Genomic DNA, 17,299 nt, shown 5'->3' on the forward strand with positions numbered 1-17,299 from the left:
TAAGTGGGTAAGATGCTGGCTCGCTAGCCTGGAGGTCGAGTGTTCGATCCCTGCATTGGCCGAGAAAGTTCATTTTCCGGCATGGTTTCCCCTTGTCAGTGATGCAGGATGGAGGGCCTGACAAGGACAGCTGTCTAGCCGTTCGGATGGGACGTAAAACCGAGGTCCCGTGTACACATTGGCGTGCACGTAAAAGATTCCTTGGCAGGTTAGGAGCAAAACAGTAGGACGTTAAACCCGGCCCATTTGATTTCATTTAATTTCTTAAACGGGTTAGGGTTGGTATTCCCCAAAATACTCATTTATATAAAGCGGCCATTGTGAACCTCACAAACCGGCCTTCGGTGCAATATTATTACTATTAATACGGCATAGGAAATGAAATGAAAATAACCCATTAGCTTAACCAATTAAAACATTTTATTTTGTTCTAAATCTAAGAGGTTTGTTAAAACGAACATACAACAAAATATGGTTTATATACATTATTTAAAATAGTGTTGTTAAAGCATCTCTGTTGCCATGGACAACCATCATAAACAGATTTATTAAACAGAGATATAGAAAAAAAATTATAAAAGTGTGTGTATATAAATGAGAGGCATTGGTCAGGAAGAAAGCAAACAAAATATACAAGTGGTGTTAAAAAAATATTTTAAAAATCCAAGACGTATCATCGGAACTTCGATTTATTCCTGAAAATAGGCGGGGGCCTGGGAAGCTTTATTTAACGCCCGCTTCCGCCTTAGGTGACATCGCAAACAATTGGCAGCATATATTTAGGCCTATATATATGAGACGTGTACACATTGGCGTGCACGTAAAAGATCCCTTGAAGTTCGAATTCGATATAAGAGTAGGCCGTAGTGCCGCTGTCTAGGTAAAACTTCCCTCATGTATGGCGTATGCCCGTCTTCATTATCCCAGTCGGAGCAGAACAGTAGGACGTTAAACCCTATTTCATTTCATTTCTATATATGAGACAGTTCTCCTTGGATAATATTGGCTTTCCGATACAGAAGGATGCTCATGGCTTGTCGGGAATTTCGGGAAGATACAAGCTGCATTTGAAACCCTTAAAGCTGATGGTCACAATTTTCGGGGATTTTTTTTAAATTCGAATCTCTAAAAACTAAAAGGAATATCAATCTAAAAATGGTTCAATTTGGTCAAGTATTTACAAAGATACGAAATGAAAATTTCCCAATAATCAACATCCTCTGCAGCTGAAGTAATTAAACAAGCCAGAGCCAGATATAAGTATGGCTAAAATCTTTTGATTGGGCCTCTTTTCAATCGGATTGAAGCCAAGTCAGGAGATTTTCTACCGATGATATTTTAAAACATGTCTAAATTAAATCAACTCGAGCACATATGGACACGAATTAAGCCGTGAAAATATTACATAATGTACAAAAAATACAAATGGCGTTCAGCACATCAGATGGGTATTAAAATATGAAACTGGGACCCATGCGCGACTCGTCTTCTTGGAGACAGCGCGTTTTTAATAAAAAAAAAAAAAACCCGAAGGCTCCATCAATTTAAAGGAGCTAAATCGCTAACATTTGGGACCTAGAAATTGACAAAAGTGGGTCGCAACGCATATAATACTGTAATATGAATGTATATAAACTGATTTACATTCAATGGTTTCCGTTTTTACTCCAATTTCAAATCAGTTATGTTCGGCGAAATAAGCCAGCAGTCTCAAGCGAGTGCAAATTTCTAGCGTCTGGTTATTCCAGTCTACACACGCCGTTTGATTTGGTGCAATGTGTCTAGCCTCGTCCCTCGAGTCTCTTGATACAAATGGGGCTGAAGCGCATTATGGTACACGATTCGTGTACCAATGGTAAAATGTTTATTTTGTCTTAAATATTGGATATCAAAAGCCCATCTTTTCCCGGTAAGATCACAACTGAACATGAATGTTGATTTAATTTGACAAATAAATCGTGTTTTCAATGTTGAAGATTTTGGATGATATTGAGTTAGAGACTTAGCTACTTTAAGAACGATCGATATGCTTGTTACTTGGACAATTGCGCATCGATTGACAGACTTCAAATTTGCATATGACGTTACAATTTCAAGATGGCCGCGATAACGTCACGTTCGGTCCCTGGTCCATATAGCATCCTCGTATATGTTTAAAGCAGCAGTGATAAATTGTTTATAAATAGAATTCATTTGAAAAATTATATACATTCTTCCTCATGTCATTTAAAAAACAAACTTTTCTGAGACATATATGTCTAAATATTTACAATTATTGGCATCTATTATTCATATACAAATCGGCTTAAACTATGCGAAATTTTCGGCGAGATACTTTTGTCTTCCACATAAAAACATGGTGGCTGGTGTATTGAGAGTTGTGGTTAAGCCAGCACGACGATCGGCGACCGTTTCGTCGTACTGGTTTGTCGGCGACCCGCCAGTTTCCCCTGGTAAGGCACTGCAACGAAAAAGGTAGCCGAAAACGGCGCCGATATTGTAACATATGTTTTAATTGGTCGCTCGCAACCACCAAAAAAACCTATCTCGACTGAAATATGAGGTAAGCCTAAGCCGAACATTGTCGTACAATCTTCCATTGAGCCCGACAAAAAAAACCCGTTCAGTTGGTTACGAGAAATCGAACACCAATGATAATAGAACACGAATGAACATGTTTTACAAGAGGTACACTTAAAGATGAGTTGACACTGATTGGTCATCCTTGACCCCAGACTTCTCTTTATCTAACTCGTCGCTCGGCAAAGCTGACTGGGATACAGTCGTTACCAGCGTCGGAGTAGATTCATTTCCGGATGTAGTAACCGTAACGCCCGATTCAGAAGCGTGAAGATCTGCTTTCTGGTCTTCCGGTGTGTAGTTCACCTTGATATTTTTTCTGAAAGAATCTTTCAATACTCTGGTTTTAAAATCATCGTCTTCCTATAAAAAAGATATGACATGAAACGAATTAACCAGCATGCCATAACTACCCAGCCTATGGGGATCCTATAGGTTTAGGGGTGGGGGCTTTTATCCGACATTGTCCACCCCCATTCCAAATTTAAAATAATTTTCCAAATATGTACGTCAACATCAATAATTTTACATAGCAATGAATTAAACTGGCATTATTCAAGAGCTAAATCTGGCTATTGCAGGCCCTTTCTTTAGGCCTTAAATGTCATATCAATTATCAATTTGATATTAATTAACATGACAAGGCCATAATCAACCCTCGATATCGTCGGATGGCTACGATTTTAAGTAGATTAACTAGAAACGACAACGCTGTTTGATTAATCAATATCTGGCGTCATAGGGTCAGAAGCCGCTGGTTCGACCCCTGACGCGACCTTCCACTAGAATCGGCCAGATCTTCATGTAGTGTAGGCCATCGAAAGTATGAAAAAAAACGAAAAGAAATATAGATCTGTATTTTAATCAGATTGGCTCCACCCCGCCTATCAATATAATTAAAGCGATAATTTCATATTTTCTAATAAAGTCAAAACATAATTATTTCTATGTCTTTTGCTCAACAGGTTGTCAACTCATTATTATACGACCATAGGTATTATTCTCCCTCTTAAAAATCCTTTGACCCCGGAAATAATAACACAATTACCTCCCATGAGCTATCTTCAAACTTTTGAATTTAAAGTTGAAAATGATATTTTTGCCAATTTCTCAACTGCTAATAGTGAATTATAGGATTAATAGGATCATTCTTTAACAAGGTAGGACTGTTTATAGATACCATCTATTTTAAGGCTTTATTTCAATAAATTTTAAAAATATAACTTAAAAATATGAAATTGTAACTTTAAAACAGAAAATAGTTCTTACCACGTGACTGAAATCAATTCCAAATCTGAGAGGTTTGAGTATTTTTTCTGGTAGACATGGAAACACGATGTCAAAAAACGGACAAATCAAAGTTGGATCTAAGGATTCTGGTTTGGTGGCACCTGTAAGGAATAATACAAATATAAGGTCAGGGATTGGATCACATTTCCGTCAAATATGGGTTCAACTTTCGGTTTTCGGAAATAGGTTTTCGGAAATAGAAAAGAAATAAAATGGGGTTTACGGTTATTAAAGAGAGAGAGAGAGAGAGAGAGGGGGGGGGGGTGTAAAGTCCACTCGACACAAACTAGGTCATTTCGGGACTAACATATGGTGCAATTATATTTCAATAATTAGCTTGCGCGTAGGGGTCTTTAGCAGTGGGAGGACCCGGAGATAACCCAAGAGCTTGGGACAGGCGGTCCTATTCCTTGTCACTTACAACCGGGGAATCGAAACCACGCTACTTGACTCAATAACAGATCTTATGACCCAACTCGCACGCGTTAACCATCCACCCCCCCCCCCCCACACACACACACACAGTGTGCTATGGCTAATGAAGACGAGTGTGCTATGAGGAAAGGTTACCAGGACTGCGACGCTTCCGCCTATATTCTTAATTGAACTCTAACTGTAAAGGGGTCTTTATGCACACACCAACATGTAAACGGTACCTCGTGTTTTGTCCCTTTTGATGACAAGACGTCGTCCCTTGCTCTCCGCCCGCTTGCGCATTGGGGTCTTTTAGAAGTTGGGTAGAGGGGGCGGGGGTGACCTACGGCGAGGTTAAGCACTTGTCACGTACCAATTTTGGATCGAAAACCGGATGCATAGATGACAGGTCTTAAATTGAACAGCGCACAGGTAGGCCACCAAAACTAACAGGTAGGCACTATAGGAGTCTAAGTCTAGTGGTAAGATATCATATGCCAAACTACGTACCTGTTATAAAACTGACAATAAGACCGACAACTATAACTGTTAGCACTGCCGTGGCTGTATACCACATGTAGGATAATGTATACAACCCCACCAAAGGATCACTGAAACAAAAGACGATGAACTGTGATGCACCTCAAGAATCACGTCATATTCAAAATTTAAATGATTTCATAGAAATTTGAAAATATTATGAATAATTGAAATTTTGACAAAAACGACCCTACTATGTCACCGAGAAGTGCGTTTTTCTGGTCAAATTCACTTATCAATAATTTTGTCATTTTTTTATGGAATTATTTATATTTTGGTGTGATGTGTGAATATACATTTGTTTGGTAAACAGACAACTCATCCCAAAGACAACTCATCCCAAGACAACTCATCCCAATATAAGACAACTCATTCCAAGTTAGAAGACAACTCACCCCAACCTTAAAACATGGGTCGAAATATAAGACAACTTATCCCAACAAATATAAGAGCAAGTTATAATATTTGTTTTAATCTGATTTTGTTATAAAAAAAATGTGTTATTTTAATAAAATTCTTATTGTTGTTTTAATCAAATTGATGGCTGTGTATCATTGTTTGTATTAATGTTTTGGTATTCATATGTGTATAACATATCTTTTCCATGTCGGTCACTCTTTACAGTACTCTGGACGCAACTGACAAAATGTCGGTTCTTGTCGTTAATTGGTAGGACCTCTAGCTACACGACTGTTTATTTCAAGTATTTTTGAGTAATGTTAACACCGATCTTATCCGGTTTCCATAATCAAAGCGTATTCTTGAACAGGTCTATTTGAGTAGTGGTAACAATCCTCGACATCCCCAGTGGTCTCATTCCGTTCCCCTGGCATCATCCATGGGGAGACAACGTATTCAAATTATCTGCCCTTGATGACTGTTCTATTTTTATCGACCAATGTAAACCATCATTAAATACAAAAGAAGTCGGCGAATGGGAAATACTCCCATCTTGTTGCAACAAACAAGCTACCATATTGTTATGAACATAAGCAATGAGGCTAAAACTGGTTTGTAACCTATTTTTGGATTGGTTCGTAGAATCAAGCTATATACGATCAAGGTCAAATAATTTGAATACGTGAATATCCCATGGATGGACCCAGGGTACAGTGGATTAGGACGGAATGAGACCACCGGGGACACCGAGGATGGGTGGTAACATACCTATCACCAGCCCCATCAGTAACAGTAGGGGCAGTAGAATTTATAAAACTCATGTTCATGGCGGGTGTGACAGCTGGAGTAGTAGTGGTTAAATTCCAGTTACAATCAACAAGACTGATTGGTGATGGTGTGGCTACAATCGGGCGGTGAACCTGGTACCCAATACCGATCCAAAACATCAAAATTAAACTCGTCACCAAACCTGTTACAGCACCCTGAGGTAAACAAAAATAATATATACGGAATTAATCTACTATAGGATTACCCATGACATGTTGGAACTAGACTTAATAACTCTTGGGATTCTGACTGGGTGACCAAAGCCCCCGCCGCTTGATTACCGAGAAAATTTGGGTTTAACGTCTACTCAACACAAACTAGTTAATTCAAAGATATTTAGACATGGGGCCCAAAGAAAACATACGAGGTTAGTCATTCGACGCTACTGCTTGTCACATGCAAGTCTGGGGTCAAAACCGAATTACAGACCTTTTGCTCTAAAGAACCACCCGTTAGACCACTCGGCCTCCCAGCCCAACCGGGCGAATATTATGTAAATAGTCACTAAGTTAGTATTTATGGCAGGATATGCTACTTTCTATCTACGTCTAATAGCACTTCATATTCACACCAGGGAAGCTCACAGACGGGCGCCGAAACGGCGCGAGGGCCAGGGTACCAAAAGATAGGGGGGTTGCTCTAGAAAATTTTGAAATTTGTCAATTCCGAGAACGCTGTTTAGAGCGCCTCTTGCATTCCAAATTCCAACATAAACCCCTTTAAAATACATGATAATGAAAGAGACAAAAGCCTGATTATTCACAATTTTCATATCATGAGCTAAAATGAATAGACTAGTAAAAAGGTTGAAAACTTTCATCATTAGGGCATGGGTATACATGTATACCCCAGAAAAGGGCAGGGTACCATTTGTGTACCCGGGTTCCGACGGCCCTGCTCACAGAGGAGACGTACCACTTTATATTCACACGTAATAAAACAGATAATTTAAAAAATATTTTAAAAAATTACCTTTTGATTCGCCCAAGGGAAGAGCATTCCTAATGTAAATATACCCATAATAGGCCCACCTATCATACCATATAAGGCCAAAGCAGCCTGAAAAAAAAAACCAACAGAAATGTAAATATACCCATAATAGGCCCACCTATCATGCCATATAAGGCCAAAGCTGCCTGAAAAAGAAACAGAAATATAGAAGGTATATATAATAAGCCCACCTATCACGTAAAAGAAGCATGAAACAACAGAGCAGTATATAAATGTTCTGAAAAAAATTTGTAAAGGAATTGGAAGTAAATACCTGTAAAACTCCACCTAATAAAGAAGCTACGTAGGTCAACCCAATCATCAAAATACCAAATACAACAGCTGAAAAAAACAAAATGGAAAGACTAAGCATCGCATACCCAGTTATAACGTCGATGTACGAACAGATGTAACGTCACTGCATGAACGGCTATAATTTCACTGCATAAACAGCTATAACGTCATTGTACGAACAACCATAACGTCATTGCATGAACAGATATAACGTCACTGCATGAACAGCTATAACGTCATTTTATGAACAGATATAACGCCAGTGTACGAACAGCTATAACGTCACTGCATGAACAGCTATATGGTCACTGCACGAACAGCTATAACGTCATTGCATGAACAGCTATAACGTCATTTCATGAACAGATATAACGCCAGTGTACGAACAGCTATAACGTCACTACACGAACAGCTGTACGGTCACTGCACGACCAGCTATAACGTCACTGCATGAACAGCTATACGGTCACTACAAGAACAGCTATAACGCCACTGTTTGAATAAATATAACGTCACAGCATGGACAGCTGCATGTACATGTATAACCTCAAAGTGTGAACAGCTGTAGCACTACTGAATGAACAGCTATAACGTCACAACATACAGTAATAACTAAGTATACCTAGTGTTTTAGGACTTAAAATGCCGGTCAATTAGCTTAGTGTCTGTTCTCAAGCGGAATTAATTTTAGACAGACAGCGTAAGTTTAGTACGGGAAATGAAATGGGGTTAATGACTTCTGTTCTGCTCCGACTGCGCTTCTTCTTCTTCTAGACCACTAGACCTAAAGAGAGGCGTTTTTTTGTACGCGATCCAATCACGCTGTATTGTTTTTAACAGAATCATGACAGTATGAGAATACTCCAGCTTACCTAGGACTTTAGAAATAATTGTGGCTCTTTTTTCTGTAATTTTTCTACCACCTAGATTCTTGATGATATCCTGTAGTATTACAGCTGAGATGGAGTTTAAACCTGATGATATGGTGCTAAAAATAGACATGGTAATAGGAAAATGGTAATATAATCAACATACAAACAAGGGACTGTCGAGGGGGCAGGCGGGGGCATGATTGGTTATTTAGAGGGTCAAAATTTCAAAATGTTCGCGGTGAAGGACCACAGCCCCCACCCCCCGAACCCGAGGAAAGAGCTCCCCCCCCCCATCTGGCCTCCGCTGTTGCACTGAAAATTTTAGCCCCTCCAGTGAAGTTAAAATCTTAAAAGTGCGGGGGCTTAAATCTTCAGAGTGCAGTGGAGGATCACAGGCCCCACGCTCCCGAGCCCGAGGGAAGAGCCCCCTCTCCCACCCACCCCCATCTGGTCCCCGCTGTTGCACGCCCGCGTACAGAAAATTTTAGCCCCTCTAGTGAAGCTAAAATCTTCAAAGTGCGGGGGCATGATTTTTCATTTAGAGGGTCAAAATTATAAAATGCTCACGGTGGGGGACCGCAGGACCCCATGTTTTTATTCTGCAAAATTCAAATATTTTTCAAATATATTTAGCCAGGTGTGCCGCTATTGTTTCATGTGTTCCAAGGTGTGTCGTTAGCAAAAAAAGGTTGCGAACCACAGATCTATAGAGAAACGAACTCTCGAGAAGAGAATTTCCGTCTAATTTAAATGAACAATTTGGTTTAGTTTATCTTCATCTAAAGTTTAAAACAACATCGCAATTTATCCTATTTTTTAACACGAGTTTTTTTTCTATCAGTGATATATCTTTACTCTGACTATTGCGTCACAAACATGAGCTAGTGAAATAAAAACAGAATTTATATGCTATATGGTTTAAATACAAATATTTTTAGATACGTGAGATTAATATGGGCAGGTGTTCACATCTCGTTAACACTTAAAGGGAGATAAACCTGTTTGATATTGAGTGAAATAAAACGGGGTTTAACATCTTACTTTTCTGTACCAACCGGGCTAATGGAAGGAGCAAATGTCATGTTGTATGCTAGGAAGGAATTTTTGCCTGTAAAGCGGTAATTCTGCCTACTGTATTCGACTTTCAGTTAACTGTCACGGGATCTTGTGCGCACACGGGTGAATGTTGGGTTTTCATCCCCTCTGAACTATGCTAATGAGGTAGTATATGGTAGTATTGGGTGGTATATGGGTTAGTATTCGGTGTTATAGGGTAGTATTGGGTGGAATTGGGTGAGTATTGGGCGGTATTGGATAGTATTGGGCGGTATTGGATAGTATTATGTGGAATTGGGCGGTATTGGGTGAGTATTGGGCGGTATTGGATAGTATTGGGTAGGTATTCGGTAGTATTGGGTTGTATATGGGGTAGTATTCGGTGTTATAGAGTAGTATTGGGTGGAATTGGGTGAGTATTGGGCGGTATTGGATAGTATTGGTCGGTATTGGATAGTATTAGGTGGTATTGGGTGGTATTGGGCGGTATTGGGTAATATTGGGTGGTATTATGGTCTAGTATTGGGCGGTATTGGATAGTATTGGGTTAGTATTGGGTCAGTATTGGGTTAGTATTGGGTTGGTATTGGGTTGGTATTGGGTTAGTATTGGGTTGGTATTGGGAGAGTATTGGGCGGCATTGGGTAGTATTGGGTGTATTATTGGATAGTATTTGTTGGTATTGGGTTGGTATTGGGTTGGTATTGGGTTAGTATTGGGTTAGTATTGGGTTGGTATTAGGTTGGTACTGGGTAGTATTCCATGGAATTGGGTAAATCGTCCTGCCTCAAATTTGGCCAGTATATTATACCATACTTCTAAAGCGTTTTGTTTTTGTTTTGGATACATATAGCTAATGTAAGTGGAGTTTACCTCAGAGCACCGCTAAATATACAGGCTACAAATAGTCCTGGTAAACCCGGTATATGTCCTAATACGTCCATTACAAAAAGTGGCAATAACTGTAAATAGATTATATAACATACACTGTTAAAATAAAAAAGGGTTTATTTATCAAATTGTAAACTTGTCAGTACAAGGGCGCTACCCCTGACATATAGGGATAGGGTTTAAAATACACCACAATAACCCCCTCGGGTCTTTCAGGGAGCGAGGCGGTTAGAAACTGAACATGTCATGGAGTTGACAAGCAACGTGCGCCGTATCACTTCGCTACAAACTGATGTGTATATAAAAAAAAATAATTCACAGTTCAAGTTCATTACACATACATTATGCAAGAGCTTGATCTGCCTATTGCAGGTCTTTCTTTAGCCCTGAAATGTCTTCTAAATTATTAATTAGACATTAATTAACTTATCCAGACCATAATCAACTCTAGATGTCATCGCTAGCCTGTGATCTTTGGTGGATTATGAGTCGATTTACTGCAGAACTTTCCTTCGCGATTTAATGATTAAATGGATAATCGAGACTATGTTGTTTATCCTACCGACTTTAGTAATGATGATCGAGGCTAGCCCCAATATTCAATCGCTAAAATCTCGGTTCATAGCGGATCAATTTGACTTGAAATTTTCAGCAAATTGCCTTTAAATTATCTAGTTGTTAACTATTATAGTGAGAATTGCCAGCTCTTTAAATGTTTGTTTCACGGAGTATGGATTTTACAGTGTTAAACAGGTCTAAGTGGATTATTGATTACATGAGTTGATGTTCCATCGTGATTATATAACTAACTACAGGAATAGACTGTAATTAGTAACAATAGCCCCATCAATAATAGGCTTTTAACTTTTAACGTCCATCCATCTATATATTATTCATTACGAAGAAACCGTTACTCAGAGATCCGCTTTACTAAATCCGACATCTCAAAGGGGTATTTCCCCAGACATAGAATATAATGTACGCTTTCAGTATGTACTGACCTAAGCTATGTCAGTCTCGATACACTGAAATATAAAATTTCTGCTCAGATTCCAGTAGCAGTCGGGACACGGGTTTATTTAAGCCGACAGTTCAAAGTTTCAGTAGCAGTGCGTGCATCAGGGATTTGATCTTCTCTTTGAAATTAAATGGGGTTTAACGTCCTACTGTTCTGCTCCGAACTGGGCTAATGAAGGCGGGCATACGCCATACAGTGTGCTATGAGGGAAATTTTGCCCGGGCAGCGGCACTACTATTATATCGAATTCCAACTGCCAAGGGATCTTTTACGTGCACGCCAATGTGTACACGACCCTCCGTCCTGCATCACTGACAAGGGGGAACCACGCCGGAAAATCTGGATGAACTTTCTCGGCCAACGCAGCGTCTTACCCACTTAGCAATCGTGACCCCGCCAATTACTTGATCGCATGCACCCACGTCTAGGACTTAGTAGCCTGCTGGGGGGGTGGATGGCTGAATGGTTAGCGTGCGCGCGCTGTATCATACAGTCTGTCATTGAGCCGACTGGCGTGGTTTCGAATCCCCGGTTGTACGTGGCAAGGAGTAGGGTCGCCTGTCCAACCCCGTGGGTTTTCTCCGGGTCCTCCGGTTTCCTCCCACTGCTAAAGATCCCTACGTGCAAGCGAATTATGTAAATAAAATTAAACCATATGTTAGTCCCGAAATGACCTAGTTTGTGTCGAGTGGACGTTAAACCCCATCTCTCTCTCTCTCGTAGCCTGCTCATTAATGAGAGAAAGGAAGACATTTTAAATACCCGATGTGAAAAAAAAGGTGAAATAAACTTTTTATTCAAATCAAGTAGGACAGTTTGTTCAATTTATATTAGTTAAAATCGATAATTTCACAATTGAAAAAAACGTCCACTCTTTGATTGGATGCCCTCAACACCCACCACTCCCACCCCTTTCGAGAAATTAATGTCCGGAGTCATAGCTTCTTTACCCCTATTAAACACGCCACTGTGCAGTAGACCTTGTGTTTCTAAGAAATGAAGTTCCAGGAGTTACAAAAACATTGGTGTTGACAAAGCTGTTCTATCGTTCTTGATTTGATGTTCACGTTGTACGACTACAAATCTATACTAATATTTGTGCCTGTCGTTTGTCTGTCTGTTCGGGGTTGGCGGCTACACTAGGTCTGCCCCGAGTCTGAAATTTGGGGTATAGGGGTAACATAGGCCAGGTGGCGTTAGTCTACTACTTCCGGTTTCGGGGTTATGACCCCCGAGCGAAGCCGAGCATTCTTCTAGTGATACATAAGACCGAGGCTAGCGATACATGACTACAGTACGTACTTACTAAAATCAATCTAATATTATTCAATCAAATTACTAAAATTTGGATTTTATCTTAGTTAAAATTTCGTGAAACAGGCCCCTGACCAGACGCTGTAATAAGATACATGAATACAATACGTACCTGATCAGAAGCTGTGATAAGATTAAAAGTTTTAGGATCACATGTTCTGTAGAAAGCGTAAATAACTGTTCCGATCAAACAGGACAAGTATAATACAACCCATAAACCAGGTAGATTCAGCCAAATAGCACTGTAACAAAACAAATATTCGTTTACAATACAATGAAATGAAATGGGGTTTAACGTCCTACTGTTCTGCTCCTATACTTGGCTAATGAAGACGGGCATACGCCATACAGTGTGCTATGGGGAAAATTTTGTCCGGGCAGCGGCACTATCGCCTACTCTTATATCGAATTCCAACTGCCAAGGGATCTTTTACGTGCATTCCAATGTATACACGGGACCTCGGTTTTTCGTCTCATCCGAAAGACTAGACAGCTGTCCTTGTCAGGCCCTCCGTTCTGCACCACTGACAAGGGGAAACCACGTCGGAAAACGTTTACAATACAACACAGATAGCTGGCAAATAAACCGGGTGTCTAGAACACAGTGAACAATACCTTCTTGCGCGCAATATGAAATAAACCTTTCACTTTTTGCCCCGTCTCCATCAAGCGTGATGACACTGTTACGCAGTTAGCAATTTGGAACAGAAATTTGCTTCCTTTACAGCAGTGTTAAGTGGGATTAGCTCTAGTCAAACGAAACACTGCGAGGGGTATGCCATATTGTACACAATTTAAAATGGAAACCAATAATTAGAGTTTTTCTGAGGCTCTATACACGTCATTATATATATTGAGACAAAGAAGGTAACAGTAAGAAAAGAAGACAAAACACAAAGAAAAACTAATTAAAAGTTCTTAATTTGAATTCGTCATCTAACAAAGCAAAAATTCGGTGGTGCCCCCCCCCCCCCCTCCATTCCCATGATGACCTACGCACGTGCTTATTTTGCTTAATGGTTAATTAAGCCCTGCCGAGGATATTTCGCGGCCGACACCAGGTTCGAAGCCGGAACGCCACGTTAGTGAGCTCCTCCAGAAAGATGGATTACGCTTGACTTACATCCTGGCCTTTCTTAGAGATGGACAGGTGATGGTTCTCTGGATCTGGGCTTGATTTGTTCCATATACATAAATCCAAACAAACGCCCCACCAATAGTTAACGACCAGAAACTATGACGTACTGATGGGTCCACGCTAAAACTGAAAATAAAGAAGAACACAAGATATTGTAGAAATATAACTAGGTGACCAATGTCAAAGTAGGGTCGACTTTAGGAATTGCGTAGCCCAACTGGGGATGTTTTTGGCAGGCCATCAAGTTTACAGCCAAGTTCTGTTTCATTATAAATGTCTAATAAAGTGTTCAGACTACCATATCCTTATTATATTTGTTGTGTGCGATTGGGGATGGGGTGGGGGCGGGCTGCCTACTCTAGATCGAACTCCAACTGCTACTAATTGCTTTTCGTGCACGCCATTGAGAACACATGACAACTGAGAACTGAGCTAGTAAATTTGCCCCATGTAGGGATTAGAATATGGGTCTGCCAGTGTCCATGCAACACATACATCAAAGAGATTTTAACCCGCAACGTTGACACAAAATTATCCGAATTGATATTTATGTTGACAATAATTAGGAAAGATAATATTCACTCACTCTGAGAATAGGATTCGCTCGTTTGCCGCTGATATATCCCAGGCCTTAGCGAAACCTCCGACTTCTATACTACCTTGTATTAATATAGCTAATAAACCAGCCAACATCAGCCCTGTTTGAAATGTATCAGTCCATAAAACAGCCTTCATACCACCCTGTAACACACGGTAAGTTACACATAAACTAGCCTGGCAAGAACAGCTGTCTAGTCATTCGGATGAGACGAAAAACCGAGGTCCCGTGTAGACATTGGCGTGCACGTAAAAGTAGGCCGTAGTGCCGCTGTCCGGGCAAAATTTCCCTCATAGCACACTGTATGGCGTATGCCCGTCTTCATTAGCCCAGTTCAGAGCAAAACAGTAGGACGTTAAACCCCATTTCATTTCATTTCATTTCATTACACATAAACTACCTATGGGGAAAATTTGGAGCTAACCGTTGTGTATGGACAGGTGACGCTACTTCTTGTTACGTACAAGTGGGGAATCGAAACCACGCCACATAACTAAATGACAGAACTTACGTTTTAACGCGTTTTTTTTCTTGTAAAAACCATCGTTCCACCCAACCCCTAAATTATGGATGAGTTTAAGTAGATTTGTTATAAAGACGAGTTGGGTTTTTTATTCAGTGATATTTCGACGATCTGGTAGCTTTAAAACAGAAGAATACACTTTAACATAAAATACAGCCTTATTATCTGTCTACTCCCGTTCATTGACTTAATTTTGAGAACTTGATAATGCTCATATAAGCGATAAGTTGGTCTAGGGAAAATTGGGAGCTAAATGTTATGGACGAGTTTTGAGAACTAGACAATGACCACGTAAGCGGTATGTTAGTCTGTTATCATGTCCTATCCTATTACAGAACCATATCAAAGTCTTCGATATGATTATCAGGGATTATGAATTTATTTTTCTGTTTCTCAAAAGTAATCTATTAAAAACAATCATTTCAAAATTACGACCATAAAACCTTGACGGACGACATGACAAACACATTTCTGAATAACAGAAGTATAAATATATACAGCAGGGAAATGTACATATTGACATAAATTGGTTGTCTAAAACTGGAGCATTCGACAAGCCAAACGGAGAACATGATAAACTTACAATTGCTGTGTAGAATATACACACTGCGCCAACTGTCCAGATTAAACCCCACAAGGTAACACCAGTTACTGAAATAATAGAGAGAGAAATGTGGTTTAACGCCCACTCGACACAAACTAGGTCATTTCGGGACTAACACATGGTTCAATTTTATTTCACTAGTTCGCGTGCGCGTAGGGGTCTTTAGCAGTGGGAGATCGGAGGGCCCGGAGAAAACCCACGAGGTTGGACAAGCGACCCAACTCCTGTTCCCGTACAACCGGGGAATCGAAACTACGCCATTCGGTCATCCAACCCCACTACTGAAATGATAACATACATTCTAATGTCCTTATAATGCAAAAACAGATAATGCTACTGACTGGTGTTTTGTGTAAGACAAATAATCCCTACAAAGCATTCCCAGACTTTAGAATTTACTCAACCTTTAATCTTCGATCCAGACACACAAAACTTTGCACATAGTTTCTTATTGATGTATTTGATACATTAAAACAACAATAGTTTTATAAAGGGCTATATTTTAGTTAAAATAAGGCCAACAATTTTGAGTGAATTCTTAACTTAAGTCCGAGAATGCTTTGTGAACTCGCGGCCAGATTGGGCTTTTTTTTAGTTAGATATGGTCCTTGTTACAGTCCAATTAAAATCATTTTGGTTTCATTTTCGTTGATTAAGAGGAAATTTTAACATAAGGCTGCGGTTAATTAATTTTCAGTTTCTCATGACCTGAGTTTGTGAAATATACATGCTACATGCGGTAATTATTAATTATTGAGATGAAATTTAATTTTTTTAGTTTAAACACAACAAAACAACAAAATGTTTGATCTAATTTCTACCCCCAAAAAACACGTCTTTGAATTACCTGCATTTAAGGCAAGAGATGGAGCATATAGAACAATGGCCATGTAGATTGTCTGTAAACAACAATAAATAAATTATGTATTCTTCTGATAATAGAAAATCTAATTATGTTAGCATCTATTAAAGACATTATTCAATATAAATTTTCAAGATAATTTAATGAAGTTAGTGCTGCTGACTAATTACTAGTACCAACGTCACAAAATCATATTATCTAATATATGATAAGAAGAAATCTAATATGTCACCATTTACTGATGAAAATATTCAAGTTCCAAAAGAGGCAAGCATATTCAAGTTTCGGGTTCTATGTAAATTTTGTTGTTGAAGAATCGACGTTAATTGTGGTAAAATGTCGACATTTGATTCGACATCAGTTAAATAGATAGGCCTCCACTAAAATACACATTTGTAGTTACGTGTGTCCTATGCTTCTATCCATAAAAATACATAAATAGTTATTTTTATATTTCTATGCGTGTGTCAAGCAAATATGTCATGAGACAGACGTCATTCATTAGATTCAAATTTATCAAAGAAAACATTAGTGAAATTAAAACATACATACCATTTGTGTAACATACGTACAGGCAGCAGCAACCCTTGCTATACGACCAAATCTTTTATCTAAATACTAGAAAATACAGTGTTATTATCAATATAGACTAAATAAAACCTTTATTATAGGACCAATTATACAAAATACAGTGGTTTTATTAATATAGACTAAATAAAACCTTTATTATAGGACCAAATCTACAAAATACATCCATTAAAGGACAATACTAGTGTCAGTCATTATAACATTTGTCATAGAACTGGTTAAACACGTTCCAAATATAATTTTCTTAAAAACTTCATAACGCATCTATCGTAGCAATGATTTCGGTGTTAAAATAATATTTGGAACGTGTTTAACCAGTTCTATGACAATGAATGACACCAATATTGTCCTTTAACAAATACTATCATTTAAAAACAAAACTATAAAGGACCAAACCATTTATCTAAATACTAACACGACCTGACGCATTCCAACTCAATGGGGCATAAGAAATTAAATTAAATGAAGTGGGGTTTAACGCCCTCCTGTTCGGCTCCAAC

The 17,299-nt window shown here is 39.1% G+C and overlaps 1 protein-coding gene across 2 annotated transcripts in view; it reads right to left on the reverse strand.

Moving 5' to 3' along the window:
* Window positions 1-402: 402 nt before the first annotated feature.
* Window positions 403-17,299, reverse strand: part of LOC126810070 (sodium-coupled monocarboxylate transporter 1) — a 40,164-nt gene continuing 23,267 nt past the window's right edge. Inside the window, exons 3-17 of one of the 2 annotated variants that reach the window (XM_050535027.2) lie at window positions 16,764-16,829; window positions 16,197-16,248; window positions 15,329-15,396; window positions 14,211-14,365; window positions 13,610-13,750; window positions 12,599-12,728; window positions 10,137-10,225; window positions 8,208-8,323; window positions 7,316-7,383; window positions 7,160-7,187; window positions 7,024-7,082; window positions 5,992-6,206; window positions 4,795-4,895; window positions 3,850-3,971; window positions 403-2,943 (exon numbers count right to left, since the gene is read on the reverse strand). In XM_050535027.2, the coding sequence (XP_050390984.1) occupies window positions 2,695-2,943; window positions 3,850-3,971; window positions 4,795-4,895; window positions 5,992-6,206; window positions 7,024-7,082; window positions 7,160-7,187; window positions 7,316-7,383; window positions 8,208-8,323; window positions 10,137-10,225; window positions 12,599-12,728; window positions 13,610-13,750; window positions 14,211-14,365; window positions 15,329-15,396; window positions 16,197-16,248; window positions 16,764-16,829 (1,659 nt within the window). In that variant the 3' untranslated portion in view covers window positions 403-2,694. Of the gene's footprint in view, window positions 2,944-3,849; window positions 3,972-4,794; window positions 4,896-5,991; window positions 6,207-7,023; window positions 7,111-7,159; window positions 7,188-7,315; window positions 7,384-8,207; window positions 8,324-10,136; window positions 10,226-12,598; window positions 12,729-13,609; window positions 13,751-14,210; window positions 14,366-15,328; window positions 15,397-16,196; window positions 16,249-16,763; window positions 16,830-17,299 lie in introns of both variants that reach the window. The other variant, XM_050535026.2, reaches the window with a different exon arrangement.

This window comes from Patella vulgata, chromosome 2, assembly GCF_932274485.2.
Source record: "Patella vulgata chromosome 2, xgPatVulg1.2, whole genome shotgun sequence".
Lineage (NCBI taxonomy): Eukaryota > Metazoa > Mollusca > Gastropoda > Patellidae > Patella > Patella vulgata.